General features: G+C 34.8%; 1 protein-coding gene across 1 annotated transcript in view; it reads left to right on the plus strand.

Moving 5' to 3' along the window:
- Positions 1–1,039: 1,039 nt before the first annotated feature.
- Positions 1,040–19,049, plus strand: part of LOC141485509 (uncharacterized) — a 35,129-nt gene continuing 17,119 nt past the window's right edge. Inside the window, exon 1 of the mRNA XM_074182332.1 lies at positions 1,040–3,019. Coding sequence (XP_074038433.1) covers positions 1,125–2,327 — 1,203 coding nt within the window. The 5' untranslated portion in view covers positions 1,040–1,124 and the 3' untranslated portion in view covers positions 2,328–3,019. The remainder of the gene's footprint in view (positions 3,020–19,049) is intronic.

The raw sequence follows: 19,049 nt of genomic DNA on the forward strand, positions 1-19,049 counted from the left end.
AGTGATTTTTTCGAATAAAATGCTTGTGTCATTCCCTTCTTTTTTTTGCCGTCTGTAAAATAAACCCGGGTGTTTCTTCAACTGGTACAACATTTTTCATTTTTCACTGTACTTTCAGCACACCTTACATTCTACGTGGTCTCTAAATACTTCCCCGTTTCTCAGCGTTTCTCTTGCATTCATAACCTGTATAGTCTTGCATTGAATTAGTCCGGACTTCCATTGTCTAATATGATATAAATTGCCATTGCCATTCTTAGACATATTGGTGAAGAGGACCAACACTAAATGGGAAACATCTGTATACCGAAAACCCACTCACACGGGACGGTATCTGAACCAGGAATCCAATCACCATCAATCGACTAAGAGAGGAATCATCAAAACTCTAGTAGACCGTGCTTTCGGGCTCTGTAATACCAAGGAAGGTCTCGAAAAGGAACTATAGTCTATTTCAAAAGAGTGTAGAGTAATAAATCATGAAGTGTCATAAAATTTGCCTGAATTTCGTTGTCGTCCATGGGCGTAGGCAAATCTTAGGATTATTAAACTTAATAATTAAAGTAAATTAAAAATTACAGACATAGATAATAATAAAAGGCCATTTTTGGGAAGTAATTTGGTCTAAAACTAAGTACCTACATGTATTTAGGTAAGTAAAATTTCTTAAAAAAAGATTAAGATTAATTTTAGTGGTTCTTGTAAACTTATTTAATATGCAATTTGGGTTCATATACTTGAGCATGATTTCTCAAAAAAGGGTTAACACTTAGTTCCGAGGTGCCATGTCATTATAATAATCCCTTTTTGACCCTGCCCACCAATCATGCAATACCTATTAAACCCAGGTAATTAAGAAAAAGGGTTTAAATATATTGTAATGGTGTCTTAAACATTCGAGTTATAATAGTAATTGTTACTACACCAATTAAACGTACAGTGATATTGTGATATAGAAATAGTGAAAAAGTTATAAAATGGGGACATTTACTCCAAAGAAAAGAAGTGTAAAAAATTCTCCGCTATCTGTTCGCGAAAAAGTTATAATTTTAAATGTATATGATTGCATAAAACACGATCACCCTAGTTTGTCTGTGCAAGAAAGTGTTGAGCGATGTGCCCGAATGACTGGAATTGGACAGTCCACGATTTTTAAATTATTGCGAGAAAGAAAGATATCAGGCCAGGTAAGTCCATGCAAGAGAAAATCAGGAAGACCAATAAAAATCTTAGATGAAGACACCAAATGTGACATTCGAAGAAAAGTTCATTCGTTTTATTTTAAAAAGGAAATACCCACTCTTGAAAAAATATTTATCGAGATAAGCCAAGATAACGATATTCCTTTGATATCCAGAAAACTTTTATGGAAAACTTTAAAAAGTATGAATTTTGCCTGGGAAAAGCACAATCGAAAGGCACTATTACTGGAAAGTGATGAAATTGTTTGCTGGAGACGAAAATATTTGACAACTATAAAGCAGTACCGCAGAGAGCAAAAGAAAATTTTTTATCTTGATGAGACGTGGATAAACGAAGGTTATATAGTCAAAAAAATGTGGCAAGATAAAAATATAACAAGTTCTCGCCAAGCTTTCATAGAAGGCCTTTCGACGGGTATTAAAGTGCCTTCGGGAAAAGGGAAGAGGCTTATAATTGCTCACATTGGAAGCGAAGACGGATTTTTAAAAGAAGGTTTGTTAAGCTTTGAGTCGTGCCGGACGGGAGATTATCATGAGGACATGAATTCGGATGTCTTCGAAGACTACTTCGGGGAAATGTTAAAATTTCTTTCAGCTGATTCGGTCGTGGTTATGGATAATGCAAGCTACCATTCAAGGCGCTTAGAGAAGGTACCAACTTCAGCTTGGAGAAAGCAAGAAATTATTAACTGGCTGTCAAATAAAGGTATTCAGTTTGAGACGAATTCAGTAAAGAAGGAACTACTAGCCATAGTAAAACAACATAAATCTCGCTTCATGAAATATGCCGTAGAAGATGTAGCAGAAAAGTATGAAGTAACTGTGCTGCGCCTACCGCCATATCATTGCGAATTAAATCCTATAGAACTTATATGGGCACAAGTTAAAGGATATGTTGCAAGGCACAATACCACATTTGAAGTGAAAGATGTCAAGGTATTGTTTGATCAAGCCATTATGGAAATCACATCAGAAAACTGGCAAAAAGCAATCCAGCATGTTTTAAAAGAGGAAGATAAAATGTGGGAACTGGACAACTTGGTCGATCAGGTGGTTGACCCTATAATTATAACACCAGGGGATGATGACAGTTCTTCGGATGAAGACTATACTGATGTAGAATAATTTAATTGAATTGTAAATATACTGTAGCGGGATAAGCAATCTGGACAGAGACCAGTGTATCAGTGACAGTGACACTTCTGCTTAGGTTAGGGTTTAGAATTAAGGGTAGTCTGAATAATTATTTTCTCGGAAGGTTCTCGAAAATTGTACCTAGTAATCTCTAGAACATTCAATTAGGGTATAAATAGAGTGTTGTTAAACGTTAAGGGAAGTTCACAGTTTTAGTATTGTTCAAGTGTCAAATTGTAATAACGTATCCAGTAAAGTTCTTGTCGTTTTTGTGAATAAATTGATTTAAAGTCCCCACAAGTGTTTCAATACGTAAAGTTCGTTCGTGTGTGTTTGTGAGTATTTCCCGATTTCGGTTCGTATATATTTTATTGTTACATTTTATATTTTTTTAATAACACTGTTCTGCTGTATTAAATTTTTATTTCCTTTAATATAATTTTTATGAATGCATATTCTTTTGGCAATTATCCCACTAGCGCGCCTCTGGCTCAGTATTTATCCGTCGATAACAATGGACAAATCCCTTAAAACAGGGTGATACCTACCTGCTCTTTATGAAACGACATAATTTTGCAATGCGGACTAGGGAAGTGACAGAATTTATTGACGGATCACCCTGTAGCGCTTTTGAATACTTAATGAGATTTTATTACTCTACACTCTTTTGAAATAGACTATAGGCATCATCAAAAATGACCTTCAACGAAATGGTTACTCTAAAGTGATGGTGGAACAGACTTTAGCTAGAAGACAGCAAGAGCTCCACAAGGAAGAGAAGCCGCCAAAATCAGTACTTGTACTTTCCTACATCAGAGGATTGTCGTAAAGAATAAGAAGAATTGGGTACAAGTATAACATCAGAACCTGCTTCAGATCTGGGAACACTATCCGTAGCAACCTCACGAAAACCAGGCCACCAAACGCGGACTGCGCTTCCGAGAATTGCATTTACCAGATACCCTGCGAGTGCAGATAATCATACATCGGTGAAACTAAGAGGCTATTGAAAGTTCGCATTGCCGAGCATAAGAAGCACACACAGCGAAGAGAAACCAGCAAATCAGGAATAGTAGAGCATGTTTGGAGTCATCAACATAACATCAAGTGGGCTCAAGCTGAAATCATCCATAAGGAGAAACACTGGTTTAGGAGAACATTCAAAGAAACCGCATATATTTTGTCCAACAACACATTTAGCCAAGCTAGCGTAGAGATACGCAACATATGGAAACCTCTAATCAAGCGCAACACGACCAACTGCCGCCAAATGATCAGCTACCGCTAAAACCCGATGAAGCGGAGAGAGGTGAGAGGGGATAGGTGAAAGCATTTAAATGACCTATGAATAGTCAGATTTCGAAGGAATAAGTTCAGTTATCACCCGAAAATGATTGTGGATACTAACAATCGAAACGTCGTGGAGTAAATTGGTTTGGAATCTTTTAATTTAAATTTCAATTTCTAGTTAATAATTTTTAAATTTTCATCTCCTGTTAATTGTTCAAGTTTTTATTTTTTTGGTTGATACTTGTATTTCATTTCACTGTAATTTCAGTTTTTCGCTTAATAGAATTGTTGTCAGCTAATCTTTTTTAATTTTTACAGATTCTTTCAGGGATTTCAAATCAATTTATATCATATTAGACAATGGAAGTCCGAACTAATGAAATGCACTACAAAACTTTGTCAATTACCTTCAAACAAACTATATAGTCTTGAAAACATCTTCAGTCTAATAGTACGGGAGATAGCGCTGCATTTTTTCTATGAATTTCATACCGAATTGATTGTATTTTCATCAGTTCATCAAAATCAGAACAAGCACTTTTCCCAATCACCAATAATGCAATACTCTTCTTGACGCGCGTTATTCCACTAACCAAGTTGGCGTCTTCAGGAATTGAAGAAAACATCTTTATCCGCTGAAGACGCCAACCAGTTGGCATTTCTGGTGATTGGGAGAAGTGATTGTTTGGATTTATTTAACGCGAGAGGTTCTGGTTCAACCTTTATTCAGTTCAATAAAATATCATGAATAGGGGCGTCAAATGCCGGACTAGCGATGGAAGTAAGCGTGACTGCAGGTGAAAGTTGAAAAAAAATACTTCAAGTTTTCTCTACTGTGCTAAAATTCAAGAAATGGTTTTCAGATCATCTGGAAAGGAATAATTATTTGTATGTAAGTCATGTAATGAAGTTTTAAAACTTTTATGGCCGAAAGTGAAATTCGAATTGTGGTCATCCGGGCTCTGATAACCAAAGTTCAATTATAAGTCATGTGTTTGAATTTCATAAGTACCAAGTTATTTCAAACTCATGGAAGTCGTGCATCATAATTGAACTTCAATCAATATTAAATTATTGTAACATAAATGCCTCTTTATATTGTGAATAGCAAACTTTAAAAAATAATATTTCAAAGCACATTTTACGTTACATGTAATAGTGAGTGATATTGAGAATTGGGATATCAATATATACGGGAAAATTCAAGTTCAGTAGAACATTAAACGTATCTGGAGAACGAAATGAAATCTCCTGCTGAAAATTTGTTAGTTGCTATGAAAAATTATACTCCATGATTCTGAACATTTTTTTGAAATTGAATGTTGCCAGTTTGGCATATGCCACTGAAAAAGTGAAACCACCAAAGAGTGAGACTCTTGTCTCACCAATAGGGTGTACCAAGAGGGTGTAATTGTGGGCCAGATTGAACTAGAAAGATGAAAACTGATGGCTGTGTCTGGTTGTCAAATTTTATGACAAACCTAATGGTGAAAACAGTATATCTATCATCGTTTCTAAGTAACAGCATGTTTTTCGAAAATGTACATTTTCGAATAGGCTGTAACTTTTTTTTCTGTCAAAAATTCCTTTTTTCTATGAAAACATTTCGGAAGGAATCAATGGTCAGGTAAAAACGAATTTTTTGAAATGAGATATTAATAGTTATTGATGGAAAACTACTTTTTTTTCAATGAGACACCCTATATATTCCCGCATATTTCATGTCTGTGACATGCCCTATACGCATATTTCACTAGAGCCTAAAATCTCCTTTCCAGAAATGCAGTACATTTGATGTTTTGCTGAAGTTATCTTTGAAATACAGAGCTTTTAGGTTTTTTTTCATGGAGACACCTTGTACTTTGGAAATGCTGCATTCGCCTAGGTATGTTTGTATTTAATTTTTTCATAAAATTAGGGCCTGAACACACTCTTACATATTTCCACCGCAATTAGAGAACATCCTGTGCTATTCATCGTGTTTGAGAAATGATGTCTGTGACATGTCCTATACGTATGATCTCGAATTTTGATAGGAACTCTGGATGTTCCATATTTGGTCGCACTCTCTGATGTTTCACTATTTCAATGCATATGCCAGATATTGAATTCACATCAAAACAAGATTTCATTGGAGAATATTGTTTTAACCCTTCATTGCATGATTTTTTATATTCGTCTTGTTCATCACTCATAAGGATTGTTTTCGCATGAGAATGAATGGAAAAATATTAAAAAAAATTCATTTCATTTCAATGCATTTTTTATGTGTTGTAGAAATGCAACACCATGTGTACGCTATCAATATTTAGGTGGTATGAAACTGAAGAAAACAATTATTTTCGTTGTTGTAACAAAGTCCAACGCCACACTTGGAACAAGTTGTTCGTGAAATTCCTGTACAGTTTGGAACTTTACATCTTACTCTCTTCTCCTTCGAAATGGGCCAATGTCCAATTGAATCTTGTATCACGTCTTCGGGAGGTACATGTTGGGCGGGACCCCTCATTTTTTTTCTTTTGAATGTCTGTTTCAATGGATAAGGACGGTCTACTTCTTTTTACTCTTTCCCGCTGTGCACCAATTCTACACATACATTCTGCTATTTCTGTTTTGAACTCAGACAAAGTTGGCAATTTGTCAGTACTTGAACGCTGAACCAAAGCTTGCTTATGGAGTACCCAAGAATTGACCACTGCCATATCTAACAGATGATAGAACAGTCTGAAATACCACTTTTTACTGCGTAGTAATATTTTGTGCAGTGCCAAATGACTGTCCAACAAGTCAACACCACCCATGTGCCGGTTGTATTCCTTCACAATGTATGGGCAATCCACTTCAATTCTTTCCTTTCTCTTTCTATCAAAACGTTGAAGGTTTTTCTCCAGCGAAATTCGATAGGAGTATTACAGTTTTATAGTCTTTCTGTGCCCTTATATGAGGCAACATATTCATATGTAGCACCTCTATCTGCTTTTTTCATAGCTTTCTCATCTGGCAACTTACAGTTTGATATCCTATTTCGCCGTACAGTACCCAGGCTCAGTATTCCTCTTCCAGCTAAGTATGATATCAACGGAATCGAGGTATAATAATTATCGAAGTAAATTCTGTGATTCAGGTTGTCTAGAATCATTTGTGCCAAATGAACCACGACATTGCTGCTAGCACCCAAATCAGGAACTTCTGTTGAGTAATTGCCATTTTCTTGTCCTGCATAAATTTCAACTTTATGAGCAAATCCTGATACGGAGGATAGAACGAAGAGTTTGAACCCCCACTTATGAGGTTTGAGTGGTAAATATTGCTTCAGAAAATGTCTTGCTTTTGTAGAACAAATTTGCTCATCAAGGGATAGGTACTGCTGCATTAGTACTTTTGAGAAGTTTCTGTTCAGTGCATCATGAAGAGGTCTTATTTTATGCAGTCTGTCAGAATGTGGCTTGTTTGCTTCATCATTGTTGAAATGGAGGAATTGTTTTATCTTTTCGAAACGATTCACCGACATTGTTTTTTGTATTGCATCAAATCCCAAGCTCTCGTACCAATAGGATCGTATTATGAAACAATGACATGTAGAAGCAAATTCCAATATATTGTCTCACCTCTGTATATTGACAGGTCTACTGGGATCCTTCTGTATTGCATATAGATTCGACTATTCTACAATATTACTGACTATATCATCGGTGAATAAAAAAGTTAAGAACTGATAAGGAGTATTCAATTCCATGATACTAGCTGGAAGACTCGAATTCCCAAGAAATTTCATCTGGGTTTCATTCAGTATGAGATTTTTTTTCTTCCAAATAATATTTTCTTTCTCCTTCTGCTGCTGTTGATGTGGAAGGAACTGATACTGTCGTTTCCACAACATTAGTTTCTTGCTGGGTTTCATCGAAGGTTCTTTCTTCATCGGCTGTATCATCCAAGTCCAATTCGTTTTCACCTTCTTGATATTCAAAATTTGAAACAAAATTTTCCAAATCCTGATCGCTCGGCAGAAAATTCGAATCTGCGATGCTATCATCAAAAAAATCATAGCCGTCTTCACTTTCACTCAGATTCTGTAGTATTTCTCCCAAATCCTTATCTGAGAGGTATTTTTTAGCAGTCATGCTAAAAACACATTTCATATGAACTTACCGCATGTTGTTGCACATATGCAACAAACTATATTTATAACATAACGAAAAAAATTATGTAAAAAACAGCCTGCGATTTATGGATGTCATAAAATGTGTCTTACCTGATGGTTTGGTAATTTATTCGTATTCTTGAACGCTAGGAGAGAAATCAAATAACACCATACACAGGTAGTGAAATTCTAACCTCACACTCTCAACGGAAACACATTTCAAACTGAAACCAGGGCCGTTCAGGGGCTTTTTCAGGCACGAAATTCCGTACCAGACATTGTTGCAGATATCTTACAACGTGCACGAATACTTCTGCTTATTGGAATAGAAACATACAACTGATTGAACGGTATGTTGCATTTCTGCAACAGAATGCAATGAAGGGTCAATTTAAGCTGGAATATTGAAAAATTTTGAGAAATAAAAGTTACTTTGAATTCAACGTAGCATTCACAAATGTTAAAATAAATGTTGATATAAGAAACTGTACAAATGGCAACACTGCATTCCCCAAAATTCGTTAGAATCACAGATAGATTTCATCAGTAGCCACCACCAAATGTTTAGAAGGATACGTCTGATTGCCCACAGAACTTGAGTTTGATACAAACACAAATCACCGTCAGCTGAATGTGTGGGATGTGGGGATTCAGAAATTGTCAGTTTATTTGTCAAAATGATTGTATACCGCATCGATTCTTCTAACCCAGGTAAAACGAGGCTGACGATTTTTTTCACTACTTTAGAAATGTGAAATTTTAGCTGCATGAAATTCATAAGATACTGAAATTAATTCACTTGTGTTTCGTACACGTGACTGATGTATAATGCCCAATCTTTCATACAGTTAACTATATTTTTTCTGTTGGAAATGATCTGAAAAGCCATCTCATGAATTTTGTCTGGGTTGAAAATACTGAAAGCATGATTTTTCAACAACTTTCACTACTTATCCCCTTCATCTCTGCCGACACTGGAGAAGCCAACGTTTAGAGTTCTCAAATATTAGAGGAAAAATATCACTGGTATGATTTTCAATAGGTACGAAACAATTCCGAAAACACGCTACCTCCCGTACTATTTCTCGATAGTCTCCGAAGTAAAAAATGTTTTTAAAATTAATCAACGCCTTTAGCCACGATCCGAGTATCCGAGTAGATTTTCCAGTAAGTATCACGTTTCCATTAAAATATATCTAGCTTGAAAGCACTCTAACAATGTTCAATATTTAGATTAGAAATTTTCATCAGTTTCTGACAATTAAAATAGAAGGGATGGAAAATTTTTAATATCATTTCATGGTAGACAAATTTCGTATATGAAGATAAAGAATTGTACTTGTATTTTTACTGCAAGAAATATTCATCATACTAACAATTTCCTGATTATCAATCAATATACAGGGTGTAACTGAATAAGTGTAAAACATTCAAGGAGGTGATTCTTCATCAAATAAAAGATAGGATCTTTCATATAAATAAATTTCATTGGAGCATCCCTTGTTAAGATAGAGGAGCCCCTTAAAGGGGGTAAATAAAATTTGTATCACAATTTTTTTCACAAGCACTAAAAAAGTTACAATGATGAAATCAACCTGACGTTTTGTACTACAAAAAGACACTTAGCCCCGAATTTATTTGGTTTACCCCATGGTTGTAAGGGGTGGAAAACGCAACCCCTAAAACTTATTTCCAATGTAACTTTTTGTCTTTTTATTTGTTTACCATTTAAAAATATATTTCCAATAGCCTGTTTCATTATGAACAAAAAATGTCTCTTGGTTTTTCTGCCCAAAATGAACCAGTTCGCAGCAAAAAATTATTTTAGGAACAACTACAGAGATACATCGTCATAAATACGAAAAAAACGAAACTAATCTATCTAGTAGGTCGCTATTAGCGATAGTGACAATTAAATTGGTATAAGGCTGTCAGTTTGTGAATTTTCGAAATTGAATTAATACTAACTGTGTGTTGTTGTTCTGTTCTTAATTTGTTACTTCAATAATTCATTTATTATAATGGCATACACAAATGAGGAAATGGCTGATATGCATTACGTTTACGGTCTGTCGCAGGGGAATGAGTTAGAAGCTTCTAAAAGATATGCTGAAATGTATCCCCAACGGCAGCATCCTTCACATAGAATATTTGCTCGACTTCATCAACAATTACGAGAATATGGTTCATTCGACAAAAGAACGCAGGATTGTGGTCGCCATCGAGAAGTACGAACACCACAGCTTGAGGAAGCAGAACTTAATTTGATTGAAGAACAACCTACTACCAGTACTAGAAAGATTGCTTCCCAGCTGAATGTTGATCATATGACGGTATTTCGAATTATAAAGGAACAACTCTTATACCCTTACCATCTGCAACGAGTACAGGCACTGTTACCGCGAGACTTTCCGAACCGTCTTGAATTTTGCAATTGGATGCTGGAAATGATTAGAAGAAATTGTGACTTTCTGAAGACGATAGAATTCACAGACGAATGTAGTTTTTCTCGGGACAAGATTATTAATTTTCATAATTACCACATATGGGCTGAAAAAAACCCTCACACTATAGTCGAAACTAACCTTCAAGAACAGTTTTCTCTTAACGTGTGGCTCGGAGTTATTGGGGATGATTTAATTAGGCTTTCTACCTCCTCTATTCCTCTACACGTTCAATTTTTAAAGAAGTGCATCCAGTACTGCTGGAGGAAGTTCTTTTGGGCGTCAGAAGGGATATGTTTTTTATGCATGCCCATTTTAGTCAACTAGCACTTCAGCATTTAACTGAAACATATGCAAATCAGTGGATAGATCGAGGAAGACCACAGAACTGGCCCGCTTAATCCCCGGATCTCAATCCTCTCGATTTCTCTATTTGGGGCCATTTACAGCAATTGGTTCATCGTACTCCTATTCGCGATATAGAGGACTTAAGAAACCGCATTATCGATGCGTGCAGGGTAATCAGAGAGACTCCAGGAATATTTGAGCGAATACGTGGCTCAATGCGCCGATGTCTAGACGCATGCGTAATGTCTGAAGATAGACATATTGAACATTTACCATGATTTCTACATGTTGTGTGTTTTGTTATTAATAAATTGTTTTTTTTTATTACCCTTTAATCGTTTAATGCAGGTACTAACTACAAAATAACATTAAATCCAGTTCGCATTTATGACGTTGTATCTCTGTAGTTGTTCGTAAAATAATTTTTTGCTACGAACTGGTTTATTTTAGGCAGAAAACCCAAGAGATATTTTTTTTTCAGAATGAAACAGTCTATCGGAAATATATTTTTAAATGGTAAACAAATAAAAAGACAAAAAGTTACATTGGAAATAAATTTTAGGGGTTGCGTTTTCCACCCCTTACAACCATGAAGTAAACCAAATAAATTACTGGCTGAATGTCTTTTTGGTAGTACAAAACATCAGGTTGATTTCAATATTGTAACTTTTTTAGTGCTTGTGAAAAAAATTGTTATACAAATTTTATGTAGCCCCTTTAAGGGGCTGTATCTTAACAAGGGATGCTCGAATGAAATTTCTTTATATGAAAGATCCTATCTTTTTTTCGATGAGGAATACCTTCTTGAATGTTTTACACTTATTCAGTTACACCCTGTATAAATCAGTGAGATGCGTTTTATCCTGATTCTTCCATTCATATTAGGTCCAGGCAATGAGAAGACACGATTCGCTAGAGCTCGTAAGTGATGCTTTATTGGGATTCCATTCTGTCGTAAAGGATGCTAAGGTTATTTTGAGTCAAAAAATTGTTCATTATTAGTTTTAACATCTCACGAACGTAGAATTGTACTAGAAAATCTTTACTCCCAAATGTTTTCCTTAGGCTTTCAATTACTTTTAAGTAGTTTTCTGCACAGGGAGGGTTACTGAAATTTGTCCTCTGGCGCAATGTCTTCATCATCATTCACCCTCTGAAATTGACTCCAAAATAGAAGCCATTTTCAGATCTCACCACCAAACTTTCTACACCTAATTTTCGTTTAACTAAGAGCATTGAGAAAGACAGTCAGCAATAATGTTCTTGTTTAAAAGATTTTCAGCTGAAAGTTTGACTTCAAAATACTTGTCTGAGTATTCATCAGCCGAAGATATTTCTTTGTTCGAAGCATCTTCGTAGTCTAATGAAAAATTCACCATTTGTCTATGCAAATCCCTCAGAAACTGGATTTTCTCCTCTAGAATTGAAAGATTGTTCGACTTACCTGTAAGGAGGGACAATCTAAATCACCCGAGCTCATATTCCGAACATTTTTGCTTACATTGTAGTCATATCGTATCATGCGATGATTCACAAGTTTAAAGAAATACCACAAAAACTGAAAAAAACCTTTATCAGCATTTCTCGTATTCGACCTGCAAAGGACTTCATTATATTGTCGCGTGAAAGCGTTCTAAGAGTGAATAGATTGTAATTTGGGCGTGGATCTTAGGGCGGGCAGCAAAAATGTTCGGAATATGAGCTAGGATAATTTAGATTGTCCCTCCTTACAGGTAAGTCGAACAATCTTTCAATTATCCTTCGCTCATATTCCGAACATTTTTGCTTACATTGTAGATGTTTAAAGAAATATGTTATCAAAGACACACAATCTATGAACTCTTACACATTGCAATAAAAATGAAAACCCGATTATTAATCCAATAACATCATTATTTATTTTCATAGAAAGAATATATGTAACATAAGTATAAATGTAAAAAATATTATATACTTAACAAACGAAAACAGAAAAGAAATACAATCAGATATAACATATAAACAATAAATTTATAGTATAGAAGCAAGAAAATATATATATATATATATATATATATAAATATATATATATATATATTATATATATATATATATATATATATATAAATATATATATATTATATAAATATTTATATATATATATATAAAATATATATATATATTATATATATATATATATATATATATATATATATATATATATATATATATAATATATATATAAATATATATATATATATATTATATATATATATATATATATATATATATATATATTATATAATATATATTATATATATATATATGTATACATAAGTACGCACCAATGTTTATTCACATACATATATTATACCTTAACTATTTAGTACTATTTTTAATAGATAAAATAGTTTTAGCAAATTCAGTTGGATCGTCTACTAGAGGTTTATTGTAAAATCTATTGAATATTTCTGAATATTTAGTCCAACCAGCGGTTTTACGAATTGCATCTACACTGAGGCCAGCTCGAGCCGCTGCAGATGTTGCGGCATGTCGAGTACTATAGCCCTTAAAAATATTACAGTCAATGCCACTTAAGCTTAATACATTTTTTATCCATCGGCTCAATGTCTGTGTCGAAGCTGCCCTAAATGGTTTCTTAGTAGTAATAATCAGTCGTTCTTCATTTTTAGGCCTTAACAAGTTAGTTCTCTCTAGATAATGAGATATCAGAGATGCAACACAAAGTGGTGGTTTCTCTCTAAAAAAGGAAATCTAAGAATCGGTTGATTTTTATCTCTGCCTGATGTCTTGATTCTATCTGAAATTTTAATTTCTAAAACTGTACTTCTAATAATGATATTTTCAATCTTAATTAGCGAAATTGTTTGTATCCTATGAGCCGATGTTAAGGCCAGTAAAGTTACTAGTTTATGAACAAGCTTTTCTAAGGAAATATTTTCATGTGGATGAAAGCCTTCCAAATATCTTAGAACTAGAGAGGTATCTCAAGTAGTTAAATATTTGGGCATAGCAGGTGTTATATTATAAATGCCCTTCAAAAACCGTTTGAAAATATAATCTTCATTACTCGGAAATCTTATAACTAGTGCAATCCTGTAGATCTTTGCAAATGATTTCAGTCCGCAAAAAGCGGCAACTAACTCCAAATAATTTATGTGAAAATCTTTTTGATTAAAGAAATTCCAAAAACCGTGAGTCTTTTCTGATCCACAACATGCCCCCCAACCCTTAAGCGATGCGTCAGTAAATATTTCTTTTATAAAAGGAACTTCTTTTATTTGCTGTTTACTTGTTTCTAAATTCTTTAACCACCATAAAAACTAATTTTTCAAGTACTTTGGAATTTTCATTTTTTTATTATAATAATTATCTACTTTCAATAATGCTAACCATTTTTCTCGTTCAAAAGGCTTGATATACATCCAGCCATATTTGACAGCAGGACAGACCGCGACCAATTGCCAATTGAAGCTGCAAAATCTTTAATTCTGTATTCTTTTTTCAACATGAATTTATAAACTTCCTAAAAAATTTTATGTTTTTTCTCTGGTGGAGCTGAAAAAATTAATTTCTTTGAATTGAAAGCGAAGCCTAAAAATGTTATTTCGTGTGATGGATTAATTATACTTTTGTTCCAATCTATTATACATCCCAACGAAGCAAATAGTATCGTGAGTTTTTTATTTTTTTTTGCATAATTTATACGATGATCCTAAAAGTAACATATCATCTAAATAAACTATTGAAACAAATCCTCTAGATCTCAAATAATGTAATAATGTTTTGATATTTTTGTAAACACAAAAGGAGCTATGTTTAAACCAAAAGGCAAAACTTTAAATTGATATAGTTTTTTATTAAATTCAAATCTTAAAAATTTCCTGCAACTCTTATCTATAGGAATTGCAAAATACGCATCCTTCAAATCAAGTTTTGCCATAAAATCACCCTTTGAGATCAATTTCAAAACGGATCTATAGTCCTCTAATTTAAAGTGAGGGGCATTAATGTATTCGTTAAGTTTTTTTGAAATTCAAAACGAATCTGATGCCCCCATCTGATTTTGGGACCAAAAAATAGGATGACAGAAATTCATTGTCAATATGTGTACAGAGTTCTATGGCTCCTTTTGTTTCTAATTCATTTATCACGTGATTATATGCATTCAAGTCTTTTTAGCAATGCAAATTTTTGGCGTTCTGTGTTGAACCGGTACTTTCAGAAAGGGAATTTTAAATCCTTTAATCCAACTCAAAATAATTTTATTGTTGGTAATTTTGGCCCATTAGTTGAAATATCTAGACAATCTACCGGCGGTTTCAGTACATACAGTTAGTTATTTTTCGTTGTCCAGGGTGTTTGTTTTTTGAATGTCTTGTCGTTCCTCTCTGTTCTCTGAAATGGTCCGGATCTCCTCTCTCTATTTTCCATGTTCGCCTCTCTGCTGTCTGAGACCTGTATGGTGTGAAGCCTTGCTTGAAGCTCTGCTTGAAATTGGGTTTGTTGAATTGACCTTGGTAGTTTAAATGATCCTTTTGAAGATATGTATGTTTAGGTTTTGTAATGCCTCCAACCTTTGAAGATGCACTAGAAGCTTCTCGGAACTCTTTTAGCTTTTCTAATAAATTTTCCCCATATAAATATTTCTCAATTTTCTTATTCTCCAAACACTTTTTGTATTGAGGGTTCAAAAATGAACTTAATAAAAATCTTCTATGAAGTGATATCTGGTAAAAAACATCTGCAAATATTTTTGTTGAATCAGCTATTTTCTGTAGGAGTTGATTATTATCGTTTGCAGAGTTTTTGTTTGAAACTAGTATGCTAATAGGATCATATAACGCCATATGGCCAGCGGCTATTTGAGTTTGAATTTTTGATAAAATATCTTCACGTACTTTATTCTCTTTTAAACCTGTTACAATCTCTTCATTTAAGATTGGGGCTAATAGTGCGTCACAATTTTGAGCGGGAAGATATTGTTCGATTAATTTTTGTTTTTTTTCCCTATCTAAGCCTTTTGTTAAAAGATGCGACCACCGTACTGCAATTCCGTCTAGTATTGTGTGGCCCAACTTAGTAGTTTTGGCCGGATCCTGGCCAAAAAGGTTCATTACATCATCTTCCTTGCTTTCCGGTAGTGGCGGTGGCGAATGGAATCATTGTTTAGCGTTTTCTCTGTTCGATTCATGTTATTTACGGGTCAGCCGGCGCTTGTTCGGTTCATTGATTACTAAACTAATAGGATCACTTGAATCTACATGAACATCCGCAGTGGTCACAGCCAAACCCCTTTGTTGGGCTTCCACATCTACAAAGATGGGATATTATAAGTTTTAATATTCAAAGATAAATACATATGTACACATATATACATAATAACTAATAGATTCGATCAGGCATCAATGAAATGTCTGAGATTGAAACAAAGAATCATTAAGATTCGGGTGGCCATTTCAAAAAAATGCCTTGAGCCAAACTTATTATTTCACAAGGAATTTTAGCTATTATTAAATTCATTCAATTACTAGAATTTTTGGATATTCTAATTTCCAAGAATCCCTTTCATTAAATGTAATTAAATCACAAGGATTTTTCGGCCATACATCAAGCATGCCAATAAACCTCAATTCCTCAATGGTTTAGTTCTTACCTGAGTTATCAAAGGCAGTATTCAGCATATTATCATCTGACAATTCAGAATCGGAGGAGAAAGTCATAATTTCATTACGAAATTCTTCCATTTTCCTTTTTAATTTATTGTATTTTTGCCGTTTCTTCTCTTTCTCCACAATTTCAGAATCACTATGAGCCCGCTTAGGCATTTTTACGAACAACACACAACTGCCAAATCCACTATTTTTCGAAAAACGACGTTAAATAGTTATATTTAATGTGAACTCAATCGCATAAGACAATATAATGGAGTCCTTAGCAGGTCGAATACTAGAAATGCTGATAAAGGTTTTTTTCAGTTTTTGTGGTATTTCTTTAAACTTGTGAATCATCGCATGATATGATATGACTACAATGTAAGCAAAAATGTTCGGAATATGAGCGAAGGAATAATAATTTTGCTGAATATGGCAATCTTGTCAGTGTTTACTTGGCCGAACAAGTTCAAAATATCATTGAAAACCAGGTCGAACATTTTTCGCTACACTGTTAGTACCTTCAATACCTTCTCCATAGTCGGTGTCCTGTTACCGTCGCCAAATGTTGAATATTCGAAATTCACCTGTCCGGTGATTGAATACGTCGAATGTTGGACGAAATATGGATCGGAAACTATGAAAGTACTCAACAACTTGCTTTTTGGAGTTGTACTGATGAGGCAACATTCCAGACTATAATGTTAATGTCTGGGTGATGAAGCCCTAGACGAGCACTGCGAATACGAATAAAACTGTTTTTATTCATGAGATGCTGCAGTGCTATTCGTAACTTCGTTCTGCAGATATTTTAATGTTTTAACGTGTCTGAATGCAGTGGGTGCGATTTTTCAAAATGTATGTATGTTTCAATATGCGCTTCATTTTATTGATATTTCAGAAAATAAAAAAAATATCACTTTGGTATACTCTCAGAGTGATGATACATAAAGTGATTAGTGATGAGTAATATACTCTGTCATACACAAAACATGCTGTGTGATGAAATGTCTTATCGATTAGTTCCAATGATTCACAAAACCTCACGAAAATATAAGGACGGAACAGAGGCACTACAGGAAAATCCTTAAGGCGCTCTAAAAAGCGATACCTGTGCGAAAGTAGCGATCACGTTGGATCTGAATCGCTGGAGATTGAATTCATTAAGAAAAATGGTCTGAAGAAGGTAATTCCACATAATAAACGCAGTTCTTCAAATGAAGAAGTTCTTAAACAGTGAAGTTCGAGGTATATTGCATTGAACATCAAAACGATGAGCAGCCGCAGTCCGTCTCGTATTTCTGATATGTATCGCTCTTGTGGAATCAAATGTGTCAAGTCACTCGAAAACTTTCCGTAAAAGTATCAGAGAGACAAATGTCCAAGCACCAATATTCCAGACTATCGGTAGTTGGTCGGTAGCCGGGCGGTTTGACGTGGGTGCTTTATTCACTCAGTCAATCGGCCGATGTGTCAGTCGATGTATCAAGCCGCAGGCTGAATGCTTGATTTTTACTTTCTATCGTCCAACCCGTGTTATGAATCACACGTTAAAGGTAGGACCTCGTTAATCGTTAGTTCGCACAAGTTTCGACTTTTGAGGGTTGTCTTTCGTAGGGGTGAGATAGCTGGTTAACGGAAAAACTTATTTTATTTTTAACAATATATTTATCAAAGTTGCAAGTTCACGTTCATAATCAGGCGATAGCTCTTTTATGGATGGAATCCTGCAGCTTGAGGGTATATTTGGGAGCGTAGCCGCATACACAGCGCCCAATCTAGGGGGGCGGGTAAACCGGACAACTGTCCGGGCGGCAAAAATGAGGGCGGCAAAATTGAAGGAGGCGCGGCGTCGGCTGCGAAAATTTGAAAGATGGTTTGACAAAAAAAACCACACCCTACACAAAAGTTGTTAGAATATAATATATTACTATTGACATCATTGAAATTTCACATCATATTTTAGTGGACTACAAAAATAAAATGTAATCACACTGCGTCTTTCAAGCTGTGCTGGATGCTGGATTTGAATAAATATCTTAAAACGAAACTTATTTTGTTTCATTAATATCGGCAGGGGAAATTTGTCTTTTTGAAGGTTACAATTACAACATCTATGAAATAACGCATGGGTAAAAAGCAGCAAATATTATTGCCCGGAGCGGCGAAATAGCTGGATCGGGCGCTGCGCATACATGAGAACAATACTCCAAAGAAGGTTTGCTCTGAGCTTTATAAAGCATCAAAAGCTGCTGATGTGTGTACAGTTTTCTGGTTCGGAACAGTGTTCCAAGCTTTTGAGAAGTATAACATATACAAAGAACATTATTTTGCCAAGGCATATTAGTATCTATTTCAACTCCCAACAAGCTATTATCGAAGCAGAAAGGGGAATTGTCTGACCTGACATTATTATATCCGGTTCGAAACATTTATCTTTTTGGAGAAAACCGATGCCTGGGTTTTTGTAGCATTAAATTGAACCTGGTTACTTTCACCCAAATTCGAAATTATTTCTAGATCCTCATTAAGATATGCAACCTCCTGCGGCCGGTGAAGATGTGCATCCGCTGCCGATGTTCTGGAATCAAAACGAAATGAGGAAACAAATGTGTTGTTGTCAGCATAGGATTATATTGGTTTCCGTTTTTTTCCGATAAGTCATTGATATACAATAGAAAGAGGGTTGGGGACAATATCAGAAATCCGGAGGGCCATACACAAAAAGACCCGACAAGCCATAGCATAGAAGTTTGGCCAGCTAACTCTCATGTCACACACGGTCAATTGCCTTGGAAATATCAAGTGCAATAGCTGTTGACTCTCTATGTTTTTC

This window comes from Leptinotarsa decemlineata, unplaced genomic scaffold, assembly GCF_025532065.1.
Source record: "Leptinotarsa decemlineata unplaced genomic scaffold, Ldec_3_MD MMD2_tig00026328_RagTag_RagTag, whole genome shotgun sequence".
NCBI lineage: Eukaryota > Metazoa > Arthropoda > Insecta > Coleoptera > Chrysomelidae > Leptinotarsa > Leptinotarsa decemlineata.